General features: G+C 28.8%; 1 protein-coding gene across 1 annotated transcript in view; it reads right to left on the bottom strand.

The window, feature by feature from the left end:
* The window catches only part of LOC145760489 (uncharacterized), a 38,229-nt gene extending 16,727 nt beyond the window's left edge, over positions 1-21,502 (bottom strand). The window contains exons 1-44 of the mRNA XM_082574428.1: positions 21,367-21,502; positions 20,972-21,205; positions 20,592-20,738; positions 20,004-20,172; positions 19,418-19,603; positions 19,021-19,180; positions 18,124-18,349; positions 17,703-17,919; positions 17,108-17,278; positions 16,668-16,874; positions 16,352-16,498; positions 15,983-16,131; positions 15,377-15,513; positions 15,017-15,192; positions 14,554-14,745; positions 14,340-14,461; positions 13,676-14,003; positions 13,333-13,488; positions 12,924-13,146; positions 12,335-12,583; positions 11,615-11,796; positions 11,045-11,197; positions 10,506-10,664; positions 9,944-10,079; positions 9,558-9,662; positions 9,269-9,363; positions 8,964-9,119; positions 8,442-8,676; positions 7,909-8,024; positions 7,163-7,401; positions 6,613-6,770; positions 6,322-6,458; positions 5,670-5,917; positions 5,170-5,308; positions 4,543-4,878; positions 4,255-4,317; positions 3,700-3,943; positions 3,323-3,446; positions 2,930-3,083; positions 2,186-2,389; positions 1,556-1,747; positions 1,208-1,341; positions 376-800; positions 52-170 (exon numbers count right to left, since the gene is read on the bottom strand). Coding sequence (XP_082430554.1) covers positions 52-170; positions 376-800; positions 1,208-1,341; positions 1,556-1,747; positions 2,186-2,389; positions 2,930-3,083; positions 3,323-3,446; positions 3,700-3,943; positions 4,255-4,317; positions 4,543-4,878; positions 5,170-5,308; positions 5,670-5,917; positions 6,322-6,458; positions 6,613-6,770; positions 7,163-7,401; positions 7,909-8,024; positions 8,442-8,676; positions 8,964-9,119; positions 9,269-9,363; positions 9,558-9,662; positions 9,944-10,079; positions 10,506-10,664; positions 11,045-11,197; positions 11,615-11,796; positions 12,335-12,583; positions 12,924-13,146; positions 13,333-13,488; positions 13,676-14,003; positions 14,340-14,461; positions 14,554-14,745; positions 15,017-15,192; positions 15,377-15,513; positions 15,983-16,131; positions 16,352-16,498; positions 16,668-16,874; positions 17,108-17,278; positions 17,703-17,919; positions 18,124-18,349; positions 19,021-19,180; positions 19,418-19,603; positions 20,004-20,172; positions 20,592-20,738; positions 20,972-21,205 — 7,849 coding nt within the window. The 5' untranslated portion in view covers positions 21,367-21,502. The remainder of the gene's footprint in view (positions 1-51; positions 171-375; positions 801-1,207; positions 1,342-1,555; positions 1,748-2,185; positions 2,390-2,929; positions 3,084-3,322; positions 3,447-3,699; positions 3,944-4,254; positions 4,318-4,542; positions 4,879-5,169; positions 5,309-5,669; positions 5,918-6,321; positions 6,459-6,612; positions 6,771-7,162; positions 7,402-7,908; positions 8,025-8,441; positions 8,677-8,963; positions 9,120-9,268; positions 9,364-9,557; positions 9,663-9,943; positions 10,080-10,505; positions 10,665-11,044; positions 11,198-11,614; positions 11,797-12,334; positions 12,584-12,923; positions 13,147-13,332; positions 13,489-13,675; positions 14,004-14,339; positions 14,462-14,553; positions 14,746-15,016; positions 15,193-15,376; positions 15,514-15,982; positions 16,132-16,351; positions 16,499-16,667; positions 16,875-17,107; positions 17,279-17,702; positions 17,920-18,123; positions 18,350-19,020; positions 19,181-19,417; positions 19,604-20,003; positions 20,173-20,591; positions 20,739-20,971; positions 21,206-21,366) is intronic.
* Between the last annotated feature and the right edge of the window lie 1,002 nt (positions 21,503-22,504).

The raw sequence follows: 22,504 nt of genomic DNA, 5'->3' as shown, positions 1-22,504 counted from the left end.
TTACGTAAATATTTTAACTTTAAAAAATGCTTTCAAGTTAAACTAACTCACTAATACAAGTTCCTAAACCCTCACTCCACTGACCCTCTTCTAAACACTCAATTGATTCAACTCCTTTTAACACAAACTCTGACCTACATGTTAACTTACACACTGTTCCTATTGCATTTCTATAACAACATATTTTAATTTGAAAACTTCTTTGTCTTCAACAAAATATAAATCTTAACTTGTAAATGCTAACCATTTAAAATCTAATTAAACTCAAGGTTTCACTTTTTAAACAAACAGTCATAACTTAATAAACTTTAATAAAAAAATAAGATTGGTAAATAAAACCACAGTTTGAATGCTATTAAATTTAATTATAAACACAATTGAACTGGTAGTATGGTGCAATGATAAAAACACTTAACTTCACAACATAAGGCCATAGGTGTAATTCCCGCTTCTTTTATATCTAAGCATCCCTTAGCCAGCCTTTTTACATTAGGGATAAATATATACAAAAACAAAAAAAACCTTTGTTCAATGCAACTGGGTGGACTCAAAATGCTTCCATTTATATATTTGTTCTTAAATCCACTGCAGTAGACTCCACAAGTTGGTGATTTGTAAACATAATCCTTGTAAATATTAATGTCAAAATCCAGGTCGTTTACTTGCTTGGTGGGTATCCATTTTCCATGGGTGCATGTCACATTGGAGGATTTTTCTTTAAGAAAATGGGTATTAAAACACTGAGATGTGCAAATTGTTCCAGGTATTTGAGGTTGTTCAACGCATGATGTTGGTGTTACCTGCAAGATTTAGTATCATATTAAACTTTTTTGTATATCTTTGTTTTTGATGTAGAAAAGCCAATTCACAGGATGATCATTAGGTAACATTTGTTACCTTGACCCAGTCTTGAAATGCTTGAGTTTTAAAAATTATTAATTTTATTGCAAAATAATTAAACTGCCGGTTGGTTTTCGACTCGACAGGAGTTAGTTTTGTATAAAGACATTATCCAAAAGCCTCCAACATAAAAGCCTAAATTTTTGTAACATTAATTTCCACAATGTTTAAAAAAGAGTTAAACCTTATCAATTTTAAATAAAAATGTAATTATAAAGTTACCTAATTAAAATATACTTTATTTACTAAAACATTATATTGAAGTAAGAATGACTTAATTTAAAAACGAAATAATAATTACACTTACCAATCCATTTAAAGGGTTCAATAAGGATGGGCATAGAAGTAAACAACTAGGTTCTTCCCCTGACCAACTACCATCAGATAAACATGATAAATGAACTGTAATGTCATAGCCTTGTTTGTCAAACAATAAACTGTCTAAATACAAAAATGTGTTTTACAATAAACTATATATTAAAAAAGTAATATGAACATATGAACAAAAGTTTTTTTTAAATTAATTGCGCACTTAAAAATTATTATTTTTTCTATTTAATAAATTATCTTTATATACTTTTAGTTAAAAAATAACTTGAAAAAAATACAGTTAAATACAGAAATGTTAAAAAAATTTTGTTTTTATTTTTTGTACCTGCAGTAGTTAATTCACAGTTTTCAATTGTATCAGTTTTATTTTCACAAAATTCTTCACTTTTTATTCTTGGAATGCCAAAGCCATTATGACAAGTAAAGGAACAAACTTTTCCCTCAATTTGAGGTAAACTCAGGCAAGTTGGGTCAATCACATCAGCATTGTCTGACTCACTTAAAACTTGACAAATTCCTAAATCAAAATATGTGAAAATCAGATAAATTAATAAATAACAAAACTTTGTTAAAATTATAATAAAATCAAATATGCAGCAAAACTAGTATATAAATACAAAATTTATAACTTAGCGTAAAAAAGAAAAAGTCAATGTTAATATTAAGAAATTAAAAAAAAAAATTTATGTTATTAGAAAATTAATAAAAAAAAACCTTTTATACATTAAAAAAAATTAAAAAATATAAATAAAATAGAAAATATAATTTATGCACAAAGTTCTTATTCTTTTATTGTCTGGTGACCATGATTTTTTAAATAAGAACACTCACATTTTTTTACTTAATTTATAGATTTGTTTACTTCATAGGCAAATACAGTCAGATATATAATTGATTGTATTTTAAAATTGTTACTTTCACCACTACATAGAAAAACCAAACTAAACATTTTTACTTTTGCAAGTAGGTTGTGGTGTGTTCCATTCTCCATTCATCATACAAGTGAGGATTGATGATCCTTCTTCCAACCTCCATCCAACATCACATTCCATTGAGCATGATTCACCTCCTCTTACTCCTTCATCTTCTTCTCCACTTGTGGTGCAAGAGGAAGGATAAATCTTTCCATGGGGGATAGAGTTTAAACTTTTGCACAAAACTGTAACAATATTTTTTTTTTTAAGTCTTCTTGGTTTTCATAAAAATTTAATTTTTAGAAAATTATTTTAGCAAATTCTAAATCCAGAATTTGATATTTAATGATATATTTTAGAAAATTGTCACATTATGTCTTCAACACAACACACTTTTTGAAATATTTTTTAACAAACATATGGATAATAAAATTTTAAATTGGTTAAAATTATACAAAAATAAAAATATGCTATAATATCTCAATAAAACAAGGTAGTAATACCAATTACTAGAAAATTATCTAAGTAGTTGACATGAAAGTGTTTATCAATACTTAAAAACCACACAAAATTTATAACAGCTTTAGATAACATTTTTTATTTAAGTTTAATTACTATGGTTAGAATTTTAATTGTCGTAAAATGGTTGAAACTCTGAACTAATATTTAGTAGCGATAATTTACCTGCGCACCACAAACCGCAATTTTAACTTTTTTGTAGGTCTTTTAATTAACTGAATTTTAGATGTCAATATTTAGAGATAAACTAATTAAATACTACTTACTTGAACACTGTGGTATTGTTTCAGACCAAACTCCGTTATTTTGACACGTAATTACATTACTTCCTCTTATCTTATAACCAACCTCACATTCGAATTTACACTTCAAACCAGATGTAATATCTTGTTCATAGCCTGTACATGTGGTTGGATATACCTAAATAAAACACAAATGTTTACACCTCAAAAAATTGCAGACTTTAAAAACTGAATTTTTCAGTGTGTATTAAAAAGGCAATCCTCCAAAAAACAACAAAATTATTATAAAAATAATAATTGATTTTTAGAACTGGGCTATAAAAATTCCAATAACTCTTTGTTAAAAGATGAATATTTTTTTATTGTAATCCAGAAACATAGGTGTAAAACAAACATATCAAAAACAAGGCTATTTACACTTCCATGTTGTGGTGGAATAAGTTCTGGACAAACACCAAAATTTGTCCGCATTGCACAAACAGTAATTGGTGGTGAATTTTTTAATTGTGTGTATTGATCTATAGAATAACTTCTTGCATACCTAAAATATATATTTTAAAGATCAAAAATTTAAACAAATAGTTTTTACATAAGCATAAGTTAAATATATTTCAAAAAAAGTTACATATTTCAAATACTATATCCAATTCTATAAAAGTTACTTCATTAAAATTTGTTATCTAAATATACAAACCAATGCTTAAAGTAAAAAGAGATCTATTTCAAAATAAAATAAAGTTAAATAAAAACTAAACAAAAGGTCTTAACTAAATATTAAACTTTTTTTTTTATACCAGCGAATATTATCTGTTGACAAATCAACATCATCTATATTTTTAAAATAGATTTGTTTGGTTGAAGTGAAACCATAATCAGGATAAAAATTTGAATCGGCGATACGTAAAAACCATGATGAACCATCTTTCAAAACACCATTACATGACCACTGGTTGTTTGTTGTATGATTTTTTACAGGGTCACAAGCACTGGTTAGTAATTGTTGCCCTGATTCTAACTTGTTGACTGAAAGACATTTACCTACAAACAAGAACTCAAATAAAAATAAACCTAAATCTTATTTGTGTGAAGTATATTTAATTTATTGAACTTATAGAATAAAAAGCACAATTTAACAATTTTATAGAATTGAATGCACAACTTAACCTGCTCACAAAATTACTTTAAGAAATACATAAATTTATATCACCTTTCTGACTGTATTTTATATCACACAAATAAGCAAGCAAAACACACATATGTTATGAATTAAACATTAAAAAAATCATATTTAAAAGCAAATATATAAAAATATAATACAATTTATAGAAAAAAAACTTAATATATTTTACCCGTAACTGCATTTTTTAATTTATTGGAGTCATACCAAGCCCATCTTTGATTTGGACTATCACCTTTAAATAATTAAAAAATTTGAATATCATTAACGCTTAAAAAAACAAATGGCAAATGAGTGTTTATCTAATTAATGTTTTTTTAACAACAATCGCCTATTTTACAACTAATCACAACAATATCTATACAATCATATTAAAATTTATTTTTTCTAAAAGAAATTTATTTTTATGATTAATCAATAGCAAAAAACAAAGAAAAAAAATTGTTAATTACCAACATACCTTCCATACACTCCTCATGTGATATTTTTTCAACAACATCATCTTCATTAACTGACAAACAAACCTCAAACCTCTGTGAGGTTCCAACTCTTTTTAACAAAAACATCAGAAACTGAGATTCCTCGTCACAATCTGATTGTTCACCCTTCCATTTATTACCCACACATTTTTGAGTTCGACCCCCTTTTGCTGATAACCCATACCCTGGGTGACACTGAACAATGCATGTTGCTCCATCTGAATGATGAGTTGTGGAATGGTCATCACAGATTAGTTCTGAGTTTGAAGGAGTTTGAAAAGATGGACATTGCAACCGACAAACAGGACCGAAATCATCTGTAATTAAAATCCAAATAATGTTTTTGTATAAAAATTTTTTTTAGCTGTAGAAAGGCCTACTTTTAAAAGGTCTATATGTGAAGTAACACCCAACTTTTAGTTGACTTTTGCAGTTTAAGATATATTGATAATTTTTTGTTTGTTTAAACTACTTAAAGGCAATCAGACCAAAATGCTGCTGTAACATCTGGTTTTTAAATGTTTTCAAAAATAAACAATAAATATCTGATTAAGGCTGTTTGTTAACTATAGCAACATACATCTTCAAATACTGAGAATTTGTTTTACCAGTAACAGAATTTTTCCAAGTTCCATCTTCTAGACATTCTCTACTACTTTCCCCATGAACAATATAACCAACATGACACTGTACTGTACAAATAAACCCTGACCTACTCTCACCCCTTGAACATATAATTGGTGATATCTAAAAAAACTTTATTATAACAAAACTAATAAAGGCCTTGAACTTTGTTAAATATTAAAATAAAAAATTTTTAAATCAATATAGTGTAAATAGACATTACAAGCCTACAAATTAAATTACAAATTATTTTTTTAACCATTACCATATCTCTGAACAACCACCTATGAAAAATATAGCTAAATGGATGATATAATTTATTTATATGTAGGTCCAATTTATAGTCTCGCAAAACGAAAAAAACTGCTGTTTGTGGTGCGCAGGCAAACACAAATTAAGAGTTGCGACAATTAAAATCTAGATCAAAGGGTTGGCTACCGGCTAGTACATGTAAATTAAGGTCAATTCCAAAAAGTCAACCTACCAATCCAAAATTTGGTAAAGCAGGACACACTCTTGTACAAATAACATTCTCATCTGACCAAGTTCCATTTTCATAACAGGTAAGAGTAGATGATGTTGTACTTAACAGTGTTGTAATACTTGAAAGCAGATAACCCTCATTACACTGTAGTAAACATACTGTGCCAGGTTTAATGCTGTCTCCAGGTTGATGACATTGGTTTGGTGATATTGTAGAGTGATCAGGTATTGGTAAAACTTTGCAAAATTCTAAAAAAAAGTAGTTAAAAAAAGTGTAAGATTTAAACTTGATTTGATATTTACAAATCTTGAACAGGTGCAATAAATTCTTCATTTTAAACACTTTTATTACTTAACTGGGTGTGATTCCACCGCTTTTAAACCTTAGTGCCCTTGAAAAAGTTAAACTTCTGCTAAGCCAACACTTATTCACACCTTAATTATTTGGCAATTATGTTTTATAATATCCCATACTGCCAAATTTACCTCAAGACCGGGTTAGTATAACTAATGTTACTTTATGTATAAGTCATAAAGTCGACTTTCCAACATCGAGGATAAATAAATATGAAAAATCTATATTTTAAAATTTTAATGTCCTTTTCAATGCTTAGTTTAGTATTAAAAGGCCAAATGTTATATCATTAACTTACTTGTGCAGGTAGGTGACATGTGTGACCACCTTCCATTCCACTGACAAGTACTTATATGGGAACCAACTAATTCATATCCAAACTCACATGTAAAATTACAATAAGTTTCTTCAATGTATGTTGATGAACTGCAATAACTAAACCACAAACAAATTTAACCAAAAAAAAAACTACAAGCGATATTCAAAAAAGTGATTTTTTTTACATTTAATTAATACAAAATAAAATACAGCTACTATTTAATTTTTGATACTTTGAAATCATTTTATTTTAAAACTTAAAACAGAATACCTAATAGCTCCATGTTGAGGTATAAAAGGTTGTGAGCATGTAAGTAAACAATCAAACTCTAAAACCGACCAAGTTCCTTCCTTTCTACATGTTGTTGTTGGTGCTGATTTATTTACAAAAATATAATTTTCTTCACAACTAAACTCGCATTTTGCCCCCTATATAAATGTAAGGAAACTTAACATTCGTAACTCAACAATATATTTACAAGCTAATGAAAAAAAAACAATAAATAATTCGTTCCAATTACTTTTATCAATAATATACTATATGAACTGATAACATAGTGTAGTGGTAAAAACACTTGGCTATACAACATTAACCATTAGTCCAAACAACAATGCCTCTGTTTCGTAGCACCTGTTAAAAAGATGCTATAATTAATTAGTACCAACTTCAGTTGAGCTCAAAACCAATTGACAGGTTAATTACCCTGCAAAATGCTTTCAATAATATCTTAAACTAAGAAACTTAAAACTGGGTAGGGGAACAAATGCTACCCTAAGTTTAATCCGTAAATTAAATAAAATAAAGTTGGAAAAAGTTTTACTTGATCTGACCATTGTTCACCACAAACACTTGGTATTAATCGACCGCCTGGGGGCAGAACACCTGCTAGTGGTGGACAAAGATGGGTTGTCAACTTGGTCGAACATAAAGTTGAATAAGTCTCCATACCAGGGGTCAAAGTTGAAACCCATGATGTCATAGGAGTGATGACATCACCACCCTTACCCTCATAGTTGATTAAACTTGGGTGAGCAAGATGAACTTCAAATGTTAAATTTTCTAAAAATGTCAAAGTTGGAACATTTGAATTAAGTGTATAAGGTCCTAGAACCAATTGCTACTGCACACATGCAGTAGTTAATATAAATAGCTTAGCAAGCCTGTAAGTTTATTATTGTAACGAGTATGCCAGGCTAAAAACCTAATAGTTAATTATCAGGCAATTAGTTTTAATGATTTGCGAAACTGCCAAAGTCAACTTGATAAAAGAACAGGGTAACAAAATTGAGTTTTTAGGCTTTAGATTGGCTTCCAAGATAAGAGATATATAAATATAAAAAAGAGTTAAAATGTGTATAACAGATACTAATATCAACATAAATCAACCAAAATTCCAATTTTTTTAAAAACTGGTCCACAAACGAAACCTTTAAATAAAATATTTATAAGAAACTTTATAATATGTAAAAAAAATATTTATAAAAAAACTTTATAATACGAAACCTTTAAATGAAATATTCATAAGGAAACTTTATATTTACAAAATCATTAAAAAAGATTGTTTACCTGCTACCATCAAAAGATTTTCAAAAATTAATTTAATTTCAAATGGTTTAAATGGGTTTTCAGAACATGTCCAAAGTTGAAGTTGATCCATAATGTTACATTCATGTATTTCAATTCTAAATATTTATAAGTTTAAGGTTAATTGGCTAATAAAATAAGGGCTCGTGTTCTAGTTTGTCAATTTTTTTTTCAGTTTTATGTCTTTGTAAATATGTTATGGTAAAACAATCAGATATCGTCATTATAATTATCTTTTAAAATAACTAAAAAAATACCTAACTAACTTGGGTCCCTAAAAAATATATAAAATGGTTATCAAATGAATCACATGGATCAAACGTAATATATATAGGATACTTAGTTGATCGCTACCTAGGATTCTGGGTGAAAATGCAACAGTTTTTATATTAAAGCGCTATAAAAGTAGGGAATCAAATATTAGGCCACATGTTAACGACTATGCAGTGGAGTCATTGTTTTAACATTGTTAATTAATATATAAAAAAAAATTATAAAAAATAAAATCCACTTGCCTGGAACCATGATTAGAGCCAGTAGAAGCTGACAAACAATAAGAACTTCCGGAATGCCGAAGTGAAGAAGCTCCTTCCCACGACCATAAAGAATCAGGGTTACTTTCCAAAATCTCACTGCAGTTTAGCAAATTAACTGCCGGGTTTCTAACAACATTTCCATTGTGCGATAAACAAAACATGCCAAGTTCATTGCCATTGTACAATGCAGTTCTGATTTGGAATTCTTGTTTGTCTAACAAGTTGTTAAAATAAAAAATGCATAAATTAATTACCAAAAAAATACTAAATATAACATAGTTATGCAAGACTCCATAATATAGATCATTTATTTTAGGTTATTTAAATTATAAAAACAAAGATTTCACATTTTAATAAAATAACGAAAAAACTTGATAAAAAATGGTTGGTAAAACTAGTTCATCAAAAGAAATGAATCAATGACCACTAAACTTCTTAATAAATGCTACAAATTGTTATTTAGATACACACAGATATAAATGAATATAAGGTTGTACTTACATACACAATAAGGCATTGTATCGCTCCAACCACCATCAGCATTACAAGTCAGTCTTCCATTCCCATGTGATAAAGTAAAGTGAGGTTCGCAATTAACATAACATATCTCACCCTCCGTCATCCCAGTACATTCATCACTAATGTCTGGACATAAACCTAAATACATAATAACAAAATTTTAAAGGATAAAATTTTAAGCATAAGTCAAGCTTGAAATAAAAAAATAAAATTACTATATTTTGGTTTATGGATCTAGTATTAACCATATATAAGTAATACCAATATATGTTGACACACATATTTACGTTTACAGCTTGGTGGGGTGGGCCATGTATAAGTACGGGCTAAACAGTGAATAACATTGTTTGTTGATATCTTGTAACCAGTTATACATTCATACCTTTTAAAAGTAACATATATATATTATATAATTGTTAAAAAATAGGACGCATCTGCCCTATGAGCCTGCCCAGGGTCCATTTTTAACCCATATTAAATCGCTTGTTGTGGTATGTATTATGTATGTTTGCAATAGAAAAAAAAACACAATAGGTTTTAATAGTTTTAATCTAAATTTAAATCTTGTTTACTTACCAAGCACAAAATCTTGTAAAATTACCAGCAACCACACATAAACCTTGTTCAGTAAATTTACCGAGTGTTTGTGGGTGAGGGGGAGCATCAGGACATTGTGTTTCACTAGCAAAAAAAACATGCAGCAGAATTTTAAAATAAAAAAACAAAGCACAAAAATTTGGTTAACAAAAAAATTTTATTGCTAGAAATATTTGTAAAAAGTTGTATTTTTTAATATAAATTATTAGTCTCAATGTTTTACAAGTTTTCATAAAAAATTACTTTACTTCAAAATCTTTAACATTTATATTAACGAAAAACGTTTATATTAACAAAGTTTTTAAAAGGTATTTTAAAAACATTGCTTTATATACCACAAACTCATTTTAATCTGTAATACTTACTCATAACTTCCACTTTCAACAGGAGGTATATGACAAGTTGGTATTGGATTGTCAAAACTCTGATTGCCTAAACAAGTTCTTTGTAGTACACCTTTTGCATAATAAGGTGGCATGCATTCATAATAACATACATCATCTAAAAATCATATCAAAACTATATTAAAATTAAAATACATTTCTAACTGAAAAGCTAAAAAAAATAGTTTTGAAAATTCAGGTCATAGCTGAGTGATTACCAAATTAAACATCATGTACAATTCTCGTTACTTTTTTAAAAATAATGTTTAATAACATTGACCTTTACAATAAGGTAAAAAACCATTGGCAGGCTAGTTATTAAACAATACACAAGATTATTAATAACCAAAACGATGAAAGAAACTCTAGACAAATGTTATCCAGAAAGTCAGTCTTACCACATTAAGGAATAGCTAATATAATAAAATGTTGACAAATATATAAATTTTTTATAAATATGACAAAGTTATATTTGCTTTCTAACAAAATTTTAATAAAATTTAAAACAAGTTGCAAAAATACCATATTTTACACAAAATATTACCTTCAACAACAAACTGTCCTAACAGATCTTCATCAAATGCACAGTTGATCGAAGTAAGAAAATTTTTATTGGTTGGTGTTGGATGTGAACAAATATTAACACAACTTGGCACTGCACCCGACCAACCTCCATTTACACCACATACACTATAACTTTCACCTTTAACATTAATTATTCTGTTTTGTATAACTCAATTAAAAAAGTATTGCCTTTAAAGCGACACAAACTCTTACTAAGCACCAAATTGGTCTTTAACAATTAAAAAATATAATAAGTTAATATACAAAAACTGCCAACTTGTAACTAGGTAGGGGTAGCAAATGTTGCCCCTTTGTTAAGTCATTTAGCCTATTTTGCAAAGATAAAATATTATAAAAAAATAATCAAACTTTCATACAAATGAATTTTAAGGAAAAATTATTTAAACATTGTTTTAAAAAAAATTAATTTAACAGCAATAATTTTTTGTGAAATGTTAGTAAATCACTAAAAAAATTAAATGTTTAAATAAACTTAAATTTGTTTTTATTGAAGCATACCAATCATAGTTAAAGATGATGATGAACAGTAAAATTGACAAAATTGGTTGAGAACACCATAAACTCCATCCTTACAATGTGGTGAGATTATTGTAGGGTTAAATACAAGAGGAGGACAAGGTTTTACACATTCCACTACTTTCCTCCACTCAACTACAACAATATATAACAAGTTTATATCCTGGTGATTAATCACAGATAATGATACAAGACAAATACTACTTCTTTTATTGCTAATACTTCTTGTTTGCCCATTCTATAGGCTACACATTAACTGTTACAATATGGTCGCAACTTTCAACTAATATTTAATAAATCTTACAAATGGCAGTTTATTTAATTTTGGTGGCGTGTAAATTAGACAAACATACATATGTATATGTTTTTATTTGTTCACTTAGCTTAAATATTTATAAATAATTATAATTTAGTAAGTAAATTCACATGCATAATAAAAAAATGTTAACTTTAATTAAGGTAGTAATGTTATTGTAATACGTTTTTTCAGTTTAGTTAACAATACTGATTTTACTAAATAAAATAAAATGAATGAAAAAATTTTAAACCTACATTCGTATTTCCATTGATTGTTATTTGAACAATGTACATCAGTGGTGGGAAGTAAAGTTTCATAAATCAAAAATCCTTCATCACATTCCACATGACAAATAGTTCCATGTTCAACCAGTGAATTAGTGGAACAAGCCATTGGGATGACAGTAGAATGATGGGGAATCTCAAAAGGTGCACATCTATAAAAAAAATTTAAAAACTTTTTTCGTTAGAGTGTTTCTTAGTAGGCAAAATACTGATCATCTATCTTCAACCCTTAGTTAAATTTATAATGCTTTTAAGGTATATTATGTTAGCGAGGCCAGGCCAAAGAAGTCATTTTGCTTTAATAAACTGGTTGTAAGATATAAATCATTTTAAAAGACCAGCGGCATGGTGTAGTGGGTAGAATACTAAGCTTCACTACATATAGTCCCTGGTTTAATACCTGTTTCTTTAATGTCAAAGCTTAAAGTTAGTGCTACAAATATAAAACTTCCACCAGGCTAAAAACCAACAAGTAGATTATTTATTAAGCAAATATAATTCATAAAATCCAAAACTGCCACAGTGAACTTGAGGCTAAGAAATGATATTCAATGTTACTCTACATTAAAGCTGTTATGTTGTCCTTGAAATAGAAGGTCTTTTTGCACTTAAATGCAGTTATTGCTTCTAACCAAACCAAATTTATGATGTCAAAAACATTTACAATAACACCAGTTCTAACTTTTTTACTTGTTTGTATGAAAAGAACAAATAGATCCATTTAGAGATTGATTAACAGCATTTATTCCCAACCAAGTTTCACTGTATTGTTGTTCAACATTATTTCTATAAGCTTTTCCATACAAGAACTTGGTGTCTTGGGCAGTGACATAAAAATCATTATTTAAATTTGATAATATAAATCTTCCTACACTAGTACATGTCCACCGCTGATAGGTATTATATTCTGAACATTGTTTTAGCACTAAAAGAGTAGACCTGTTGAAATGAAAAATGTGGTATTAAAATAATGGTTTAACTATGCGTTATTAAATGCAGCTTACATTATTCAAACTGGCAGAGTGGTGTAGTGGTAAGAACACTTGCTACACCACACATGAGGTCGTGGGTTCAATCCCTGCCACAGGCAACTTGAGACTGGGTCGAAGTAACTAATGTTACTCTATGTTTAGGTTGCGCATTCGACCTTCCCACATCGAAGATAAAGATACGTACAAAAAAATAGGTATGTTTATGCAATTTAAAATAAAGTTTTTAAAAACTGCATTTTAAAACTGCAACATTTTTTAAAGTGTGATAAATATGCTAAAACTTTCACTTCTTAGCATTGCTGTCCTGTATGGAAAGACATAAACCAGATTCAACATGACTCAGTTGATTGCTTTCTTGCCAACTCCACAAACTATTAGTATTATTATAACATGAATGTAGTAAAGATTTTGACACATAATATTCTTCTGATGACTCGGTTAGTAATGATTGCAAGCAAAAAGAACTGTTGAAGATAGTTGCTTGGTGTATTATGTAAAATTGTGTCTGTTCTAAAACAAAGGTATAAATGTAATGGAGAACATCAAATCACAAATGTTTAATAAAAATACTATCCATAGGGTATTAATAAAATAAATGAATTAAATAAAAATATTGTGTACAAAAAGTAAAATAGTTTTAAAAGTTGCTTAAAAATCAATATATTCAAAAACAAAGTTTGTATTTAAAAGTTAAACCTGTGCATGTTAGATTTGTATTTGACCAAGTTCCATCATGTTGACATGTTGTTAAAGTTGTACTGTTAGGACCATAACCTACATCACATTTTAACTTACAAACTGTTCCTTCTATTTTGGAAGTGTTTATTGTACAATCTAAGGGCTCTAATGCACCTTTTAATAGAAAATTATGTATTATTTATTGTTTAAATGGCAAATACTAGACTTTTCTTTAGTAAGAAGTCCAATAGAATTACACTAAAAAGATTGTTTATTATTAATGAATACAATACATGTAATAAAAAAATAAATTACTAATGATAAAAACAAGCTTATAACAAAGGCTCTAAATCTAACTTACCATTTGCAGGTGATGGAATGTCAAAACACACTGAAACACACATCGGTAAACTTCCATTAAACAAACCATCTTCCATACATTCCCTTGTTAATACCCCTGTATAAGAGGCTATCTCAATTTCAGAATTTATACCCACAATTGCTAGTGCTCTGTGTACTTCACTGCCGCATGTGTAATTACATATGTCACCTTGCCATACTAAAGAGTTAGAGCATTTGACAACTCCATTGTCACCCACTGGAGGCAAGATATTAGGACATCCTCTTTGGCAAGAGATGTTACCAGAAGACCAATTTCCATTGCTAAGGCAAGTTAATTCGCTGACATTCTAAACAATATATTTATTAATTTAAGAGGTTTACATAAATAAAGTTGAAAGTTCATTTTTATCTAAAAAAACATTGCTCCAATAAAATTTAAGTTTAAAGTTAAAATGATACAATAATTACATTGGGTTTTACTACATGAGGTTCTGGGTTCATTCTCTACTGCTTGCCATAAGACCCTTGGGTACTGCTATTAGGCAGTTTAATAATCAAGCAAAATATGATTAAAAACATCTAAGATCAGGGTAACAAAAGGTATAAAGTAACCTTCTTCAAAACTAAAAATAAAATATCTAAAAACACAAACAAAGTAAAAATACACATTTTAAGCTACACACCTTGACCATAAAAGGTAGTTGACATTGTAGTTGGCAAACATCATTTATAGAACTTCCATCATGAGTGCAAGTTGCAGGAAAAATTATTCCATTTGGTACAGGAAGTAACGATTTGCACTGCACTAAAAATCCACAACATAATATGACAGTATTAGTAAAATATTTTTAAATTTTTAAACAAACTAAAAACTCAAAATATATCACATTGATTTACGTGCACAATGGGGCGGTGGTGAACTCCAACTACCAGAAGAAAGACATGTAGTAGATATATCTCCTATTAATTTGTATTGTGTTAATAGGCAACTATATGCACATATTATTCCTTCATCTTGTAGATTATTCTGACAAGAAGTTGTTACATTTCCATTAACAGGTGAACTTAGTGCCGGACAGGCTGTTACACCTTAAAAAATATGCAATTTTAATGTTATAAAATTGTAGATTTATGGCTTTAAGTATTACATGTAGTAAGTTTACATCTATATGTTTTCTTAAAGTATTTATACCTTTTCTTAAACAGTTGAACATATTTTTTTCCAAAGGTTAAAAAACCTTTATTATATTGAGTGCGAATAAATATAAAAAGCTAAAAAACTTTTTTCGACTTAAAAAAATTATAGATTTCCTAAAAAAGTATATACATTATAAAAAAAAATAAGGATGCAATTATTTACAATATGGGTAAGTTGCAGTCCATTTTCCAGAATTACAAAAACGTAATTTATCACCAATTAATTTTCTTCCATCAAGACAAACAAAATGACAAATTGTGTTTTCATTTACTGTTTGATTTAAATAACAATCTGAAGGTAATATATTGGCATGTAGTGGAAGATGAAGTCGTGTACAGCTGTTTTAAAATATACAAAAAGTTAGTTTTATTTTCAATAATTTTGTAAAAAGGTCTGTTAGTACAAAAGCTCTTAATAGTAATATTCTTCACATAATGGTGGATAAAATATGTCCAATTTAAAGGGCATTACAACACAAAATAGCACCATTTTTATTTAAAATTAAATATTACATTTTATTACCTGGTATTAGAAAACATATCATAAAGTGAATGTATTCCATCAGAAGACACAGCATACCAAGGAAGAGTAAGATCACTACTTGTAAGAATTACTTTTCCAATAGAAGCATGACCATACCCAAGTTGTAAGTTTGTTGACTACTTTCCAAGAATAAAAATTAAAAATGTACTTATTTAAATGTGACTGAGTTAGAAAATTTATATTTTAATTGGCATATCATGGTAGCCAAATTTAAGATGACTTGTACTTTGAAGTCCTGTAAAAAATTAGAACTGTTATGTAAAAAAAATGTAGTTTGTACCATAAAATAAAGATTCTTTGGTACTGGAGATCACAAGTTTGTTATACATCGGTATTAAAAACCAGCAACATTTTGGACTGGTGAGTTAACAAGGCAAATATTGAGTGCAACCATATTACAAAAAGTGGTAAATTACCTGGAGTTAACAATATCAAAAAATGGTAAAGGAAACCTAAAACTAGGTTGGGTGTCATCATAATACCCCTTTTTTTGGGTTGAAAAGTCGTCATTCCCACGAGATGTAAAAGTAATAATTTTAAAAAATGTATTAAAAACTTAATTAACAATAATTGAAAATGATTTACTGAAAGGGTTATTGAAACTCCATTGTCATCTTCCCAAATCCAAGCCTGTTTTAAATCCTCCACATCACACTCTTTTAACATCACATGAGAGTCCTCTTCCAGATATTCTCCACTTAAACATTTTCTCAGGCCAACATTTTCAATTAAACCTAAAACATAATTAAATATTAATTGTGAGAAAAATATCCCAACAAAAAAACGCAAAAATAAATTTTTCTAAATTATACGCAACTATATAACTAAATACAAATGAAACAACAATAAATATTTCAGAAAACTTAGGGTCACTCAGTTAACTTTTTTATTGATTTTATGCAAACTGTTACATTGCAGTCCAATAAAAAATTAAATATTTTAAATTTGATCAACCTGATGCAAGAATGGTCCAGAGTTGATTGCGATTGCTTATTAGGCAGTTAGAAATTTTTTGTTTTTCAACATAACCAGTCACTAAGTTAACATCCAAACATATATCCCTTTCAAGGTAAGTTTGCCTAATCATAAACTGTTTCTCAGCTAAAAACAACATTTATTTTACTGCTTATATTGCATAGTTCTTAACCAATAAGCCTGCATATAGAACATTATCCTGTACGACTAAATAGCATTTAAATATTACTCGACAATTTTTAGAACCAAAAATTTAAAAAAAATTCAATAATTAAAAAGGAACTTTTTCTGTTACCTTCACAAGTTGGGGAATAGCCTGACCAAGTTCCATCAGATTGACATAATCTATTCTTGTTTCCATGCAAACCATAATCAATCTCACACACATAACTACATTGTTCTCCCTCGAATGTTAGCTCAGTTGAACAGTTAAATGGGAAAATAAGAGAGTTAGAAGGTGGTATGAGAACTGGGCAACGTTTCAAACATTTACCAGGTGAACCTAATAAATAATTAAATTTTGTTTTCGATAACAAAAGTGTCAATATATTCAATTTTGTATTTATATTTTATGCGTCAAAGTTTTTTTGAATAAAAGCAGCTTAGTTAAATACATAGGTGATACTGCAATGTAAAGTAATACATAACAGTACATACCAAAAATAATATAGACAATAACAAATATTATAGAAAGCAAATATGTATATAAGCCTACAAAATAGTATTAATGAAAACCTGTCCAAGAACCATCAGTTTGGCATTTAACAGAGCTAAGCCCCCTTAATGAAAATCCATCACTACAAAGAACATGACAAGTTGTTGTTTGAGCAACATAACCAGTTTCTTTGTAACATTTTTCTGGTGCCATCATACCATTTGTGGGACTGTGCAAAGGCACACAACCACCTTAAAATAAATTAATTTTGTTTCTAATTTGCACCTAAGTTATAAAAGTTTGGTGTTGAAATTTGATTTCGCTGTGAAACAAATTTAAGCATTAAATGACCTGTAGTGTGGTGTATTGTTTAAAACAGTGGCTTTACTACATAAGGTTCTAGGTTTGATTCTCATTGCTTTTATGCTGTAGCACCTTGATTAAAGCGGTATAAAACAAGACGAGTTCTATCCTGTTAATCCAAAACCCAATTAGCAGGTTTATTAACAGCAATTACAAACCATAAGACCCCGAATGCCTAAGTCAACTCAAGACTGGTTTAGTTTAGGGGAACTAATGTTAATCTATGTTTGGAATCAGTTTGAAAAGCTTTAGTTTTTTTAGGGTAATTTTATAGTACGAATTGTTAACAAAAAATTTAAAATTTCAACTTACGCAAACATCTATTTAAGACTTCAGGTTCCCAAGTTTGATTACTAAGACATACAGTTGTTTTAGCATCACCTGATAAATAATAACCTTCTGGGCAATTTAATAAACATTTTTGACCCTCAGTTAAATAGTATTTATTATTTTTGTCAGAGCAAATTGTTGGTGTGGCATACAAAAGAGGAGGTAATGTTAGTGGCTTGCAAATAGGAATACAGTGTACCTAAAAAATCAATAAAAATTTTATTTAGACTGTATGTAGTTAGTACCGTATTAAACCTTAGCTTAACATAACGATATAAATAATATAATAGTACATAAAAATTGTCCTATAAGTCACGTAAATTTTTTTTAGTGTACATAAAATTTTAGCACTTACTCAAAAAAGTCAGTAATTTTAAATAAAATGTAATAAACAGTTTTAAACCTGATTCCCAGACCATGAACCACCAGCACCACACAAACGTTGTACAGTGCCTTCCATTTTATACCCTTCAAAACAAGTATGTAAACAAACAACTCCTTCCATCACTACTGCATTACGGCCATCAATTAATTCATTCTTGGTACATAAGGGTGGAAATATTTCCCCATTACTTGGACTTATTAGAGGTGGGCATCCACGCCGGCAAAATGGTGGCACAAAATTCCAACTACAATATATTAAAAGCTTAAGTAAATATATTGTATACAATTAAACATACTCATTTTAAGTGAATATTTTCAGCATACAAGATATTTAGTTACTTAATATTTACAGTCTAATAATTTAGAACCATAAAGTAGAGGTAAAAGTTACAAAAATAATGTTCGTTAATACATAACAAACATTTTTTTTTGTATATATCTTCATCCTCGATGTGGGAAAGTCGAATACACGACTTAAACATAGAGTAAAATCAGTTACTCCGACCCAGTCTCGAGTTGCCTGTGGCAGTTTGAGATATTATAGATTATAATTGCCCGATATTTATACTGCTGATTAAGTGCTGACTCAGCAGGAGTTCATACCGTTTATAGCACCTTACTCAAGGGCTCTACAGCAAGAGAGCAGTGGGGATTAAACCCATGACCTCATGTGTGGTGCAGCAAGTGTTCTTACCACTACACCACGCTGCCGGTAAAATAATAGTAATTTAACATAACATATGTAGTGATTAAAATAAGTGTTAGAGGACATATAAAGTTAAAAGTACACAAGGGTTTCAATAAATTTATAGGTATTACGAAATTTGGAAAAGAAAGTTAAGAAATGTGTTTAAAGGACATAAACAACAACTTATCCATAGTATTTTTAATGAATTCCACAATTACAACAACATACCTGCCATCTCTATCACACAATAAAGTAGGACTACCAGCCAAAGTAAAACCATCCAAACAAGAAAAACTACAAATACTTCCAGAAGAAAGAAGAGAACTACTTGAACAAGTAGATGGCCAGATTTCCCCATCCTCTGGTATACTTAGTGGTGAGCACGTTTCTGAAGTTTTATTTTTGTTTTACCATTTTTATCTAGTCAATTGCATACAATATTTGGCAGCATTTTAAATGTCGTAATGTGGATGTAACTTGCAATTAAAATATAGGTAGTAATTTACGTGGCAACACAAATGGCAGTTTTTTTTTATTATAAAAGCATTTTTATTAAACATACATACAGCGAACACATATAAAACTGTAATTTTTATTATTGGTATTTATTTAAAGTTATTTTTACTTTTGCACATATGTGACATTCCACTCCACTGTCCATCATCTTTACAAATTCGTGTTCCCTTTCCTTCCAATACATTACCAGGTTCGCAATAATAAAAACAACGAGTCCCAGAGAAAGATTCTTTCAGAAAACAAGACTCGGGAGAAATTTCTACATTTGGAGCTCTTGGTAAACTTAAACATTTGGCTAAAAAGGTATTTAACATTTTGAGATTTTAATAAAATTAACAACTGGTCGACAGGTTGCTTAACAAACATCAGTTACCTCGACCTAGTCATAAGTTGCCTTTGGTAGTTTGGAACATTATAGATTATAACTGCCTGATAACTAAACTGCTGATTAAGTATTGGCTTAGCAGGGGTTCATACCATTTATAGCACCTTACTCAAGGATGTTACAGCAACGCAGTGAGAATCAAACATACAACCTCAGGTTGTGTAGCAAGTGTTCTTACCATTACACCACGCTGCAGGTTTATATATAGATATATATGTTGTCCACTAAGCTCCATTAAATATAGATTTTAAATATTTAATTAATTAGATAAAAATCTAAATTGAAAACAAAATCAGTTGAATTAAATGACCTTTACAAATAGGAACCAAATCACTCCACTCTCCTGATGAGAGACAAGTTAGAATACTTGGACCAACCAGGAAATAGTTTGTATTGCATGTAAACTCACAGGTTGAACTTAAAGTATTATTGTTGTCTTCTGTGCATGAGACAGGTGAGATTGAACCATGACTGGGAAACTAATTACATTTATTTTTATGTTATCTAATAAAACATAAATAATTATTAAAGAATAGTTATAATTAAACAGTTATTTATATATCAATTTAGTATTGTTTCAGAATTTGTAATAGCAAAAAGTGATTTTTGTCGCCCTGGCAAAGATATTTAAACTGCCTTTTCCAGTTTTTAATATTATTGACCTTTTGATTTTTTTGCTACAATTTGTAAACAGCAAAAAACATTCAAAAATCTAATGGGGTGATATTTAGTGTCTTAACCACTGCTATTTAATAAAATCACATTAAAAAACCTTTAATGCATTTAAGTCTTAAACATCTCAAAACTGGGTTAGAGTAAACAGTGTTTCTCTATGTTTAGGTTGTGAAGACGAACTTCTCCATAACAAAGATAAAAAATATAAAAAAACGACATTTACCTTAAGTGAACTGCAAAATATATTAGATTCGAAATGTTCTTCAGGGGATTTAATGTTTGGACCTTTAACAAGATTTAAATTCAGGTTGTTTTTTTCACTTAAAAAACTTTCGAAGTTAGAAAATGATCTCATTTCAATAAAAGGTGTCTAAAATAAGTAGTTTATTAAGACTAGTGAATAGCATAAACTATAGATGGCATTTTAATTGTAAGCTTATTAATTAAACATACATATATTGTCGACTACTTTTCATTTTATATAGATGCTTAAAAGTAACTTCATACAAAAGAACAGAATTAAACAAAAGCAACAACATAAAAAAACTACACCAATATTTTTACCTAAATTGTCTTAAAAAAATTGTCTAAAAATTATCTTACAGCTTGAATTTCAAGATCATTTAACTCTACTTCCAGCATCGAGTTGTAAATAAAAGATTTTTCAAGAAATTCTTGTATTTTTTCTAAGGTAGAGTTTTTTGTAGCATTTAATGTGAAATGTGTAAAAACTCCAAGATCAGTTACATTAACAAGTCGAGCTATTTGATCATCAGAAAACCAAGTAACTTGAAAAGCATAATTGGGCTTTGAAAAATGTTGAAAACTATTTTCCATCTACAGATAATAAAGCTTTTTTTGTAAAAAAAAATAGTATATATAACACTTTTTACAAGTTAAATTGTAACTGTTTATATCAGACAGTTACAACTAATTGTTTAAAGTAAAGTTCAAATATTAATAAATACTATAATTAAACAATTATTTCAAGAATTTACACTTGTGTCTATTGTTTTCTTTATCTGATCAGTTAAAGTAATGTTATCAACCAAAACTTGGTAGTCCAGCTGAGTTTCCTTAACTTTTAATATTCGAATTCTTCCATAAAGTTTAACGAGTTCTTCCTTTTTATCATTAGTCGAACTCAAGTATAAAATTACTCCTATCAAATAACAAACTAGTTTAAATAATCTGCTTTTCATAATTTCACTTAAAAAATTAACTCGCAGATCCCTAAGCAAATAAATAACCGTATAAGTATTTTTATCATTTTGTAAATTTTGTTGTCTTGCAACACAGAATAGCATTGTGCTATTATTACTCGAACTAAACAATGATAAATAAGTTCAAAAAAATGCAAACCTATTGTTAATCCAGCTATTACAGAAAGAACTCCACCAATTCCCACAAAAGAGTAGCATAGCCTTTTCTTTTTATTTTCATTCATGTCAAAAGCGTAGAAATGACATTTTATTTGTATAGGTTATAATAACAAACCCAGCCCATAACAATTTAATAAAAGCAACTGATTTTTTAAGCTAAAAATAAAATTTTCCTCAACTTAGTAAAAAATTAGTTTAAAATACTTTATTACACTCTTTTAGATATTGTACTGGCCAAACAGTACCAGTTTTAAACAGGGCATATAAGGCTACCCCATAAAAGTAGTGCCTAATGGAGCTACCAATTTAAGGCAGGTTCTAATGAGGCTACCAGATCAAGGCAGGGTCTGTTTAATAAATTTTGTGTTAATTTAGTAAAACAGTTTATGACAGCGTGGTGTGCAAGCGCACGGCTTGAGGCCGATTAAATTGATATTGCATAGACACAATTTGGTATGTTTGAAAAATGACAATTAACTTTTTTGACTAATTGCGGACAAATTCTAACTTTGGTCATTTACCGAATTACATTAGGGACGGCTTTAGAAAAACAGATGTTTCGATTTACAAATTTTTCCTACATAAAAATCAAAAAAAAATTAAATAAATGATCATCTTTAAAATAAGGTATATATAAAAAAAATTAAAAACGCATTATTTCAACAATTTTATTTTAAAATATTATTTAGTTTCTCAAATAATCATATATGTAAAGTTTATTAAAATCAGATTTAAAAATTCCGTTTGAGTTTAC

Source organism: Corella eumyota, chromosome 1 (assembly GCF_963082875.1).
Source record: "Corella eumyota chromosome 1, kaCorEumy4.1, whole genome shotgun sequence".
Lineage (NCBI taxonomy): Eukaryota > Metazoa > Chordata > Ascidiacea > Phlebobranchia > Corellidae > Corella > Corella eumyota.
Note: the sequence above shows the minus strand (reverse complement) of the source record. Positions and strands in the feature narration are given on the sequence as shown.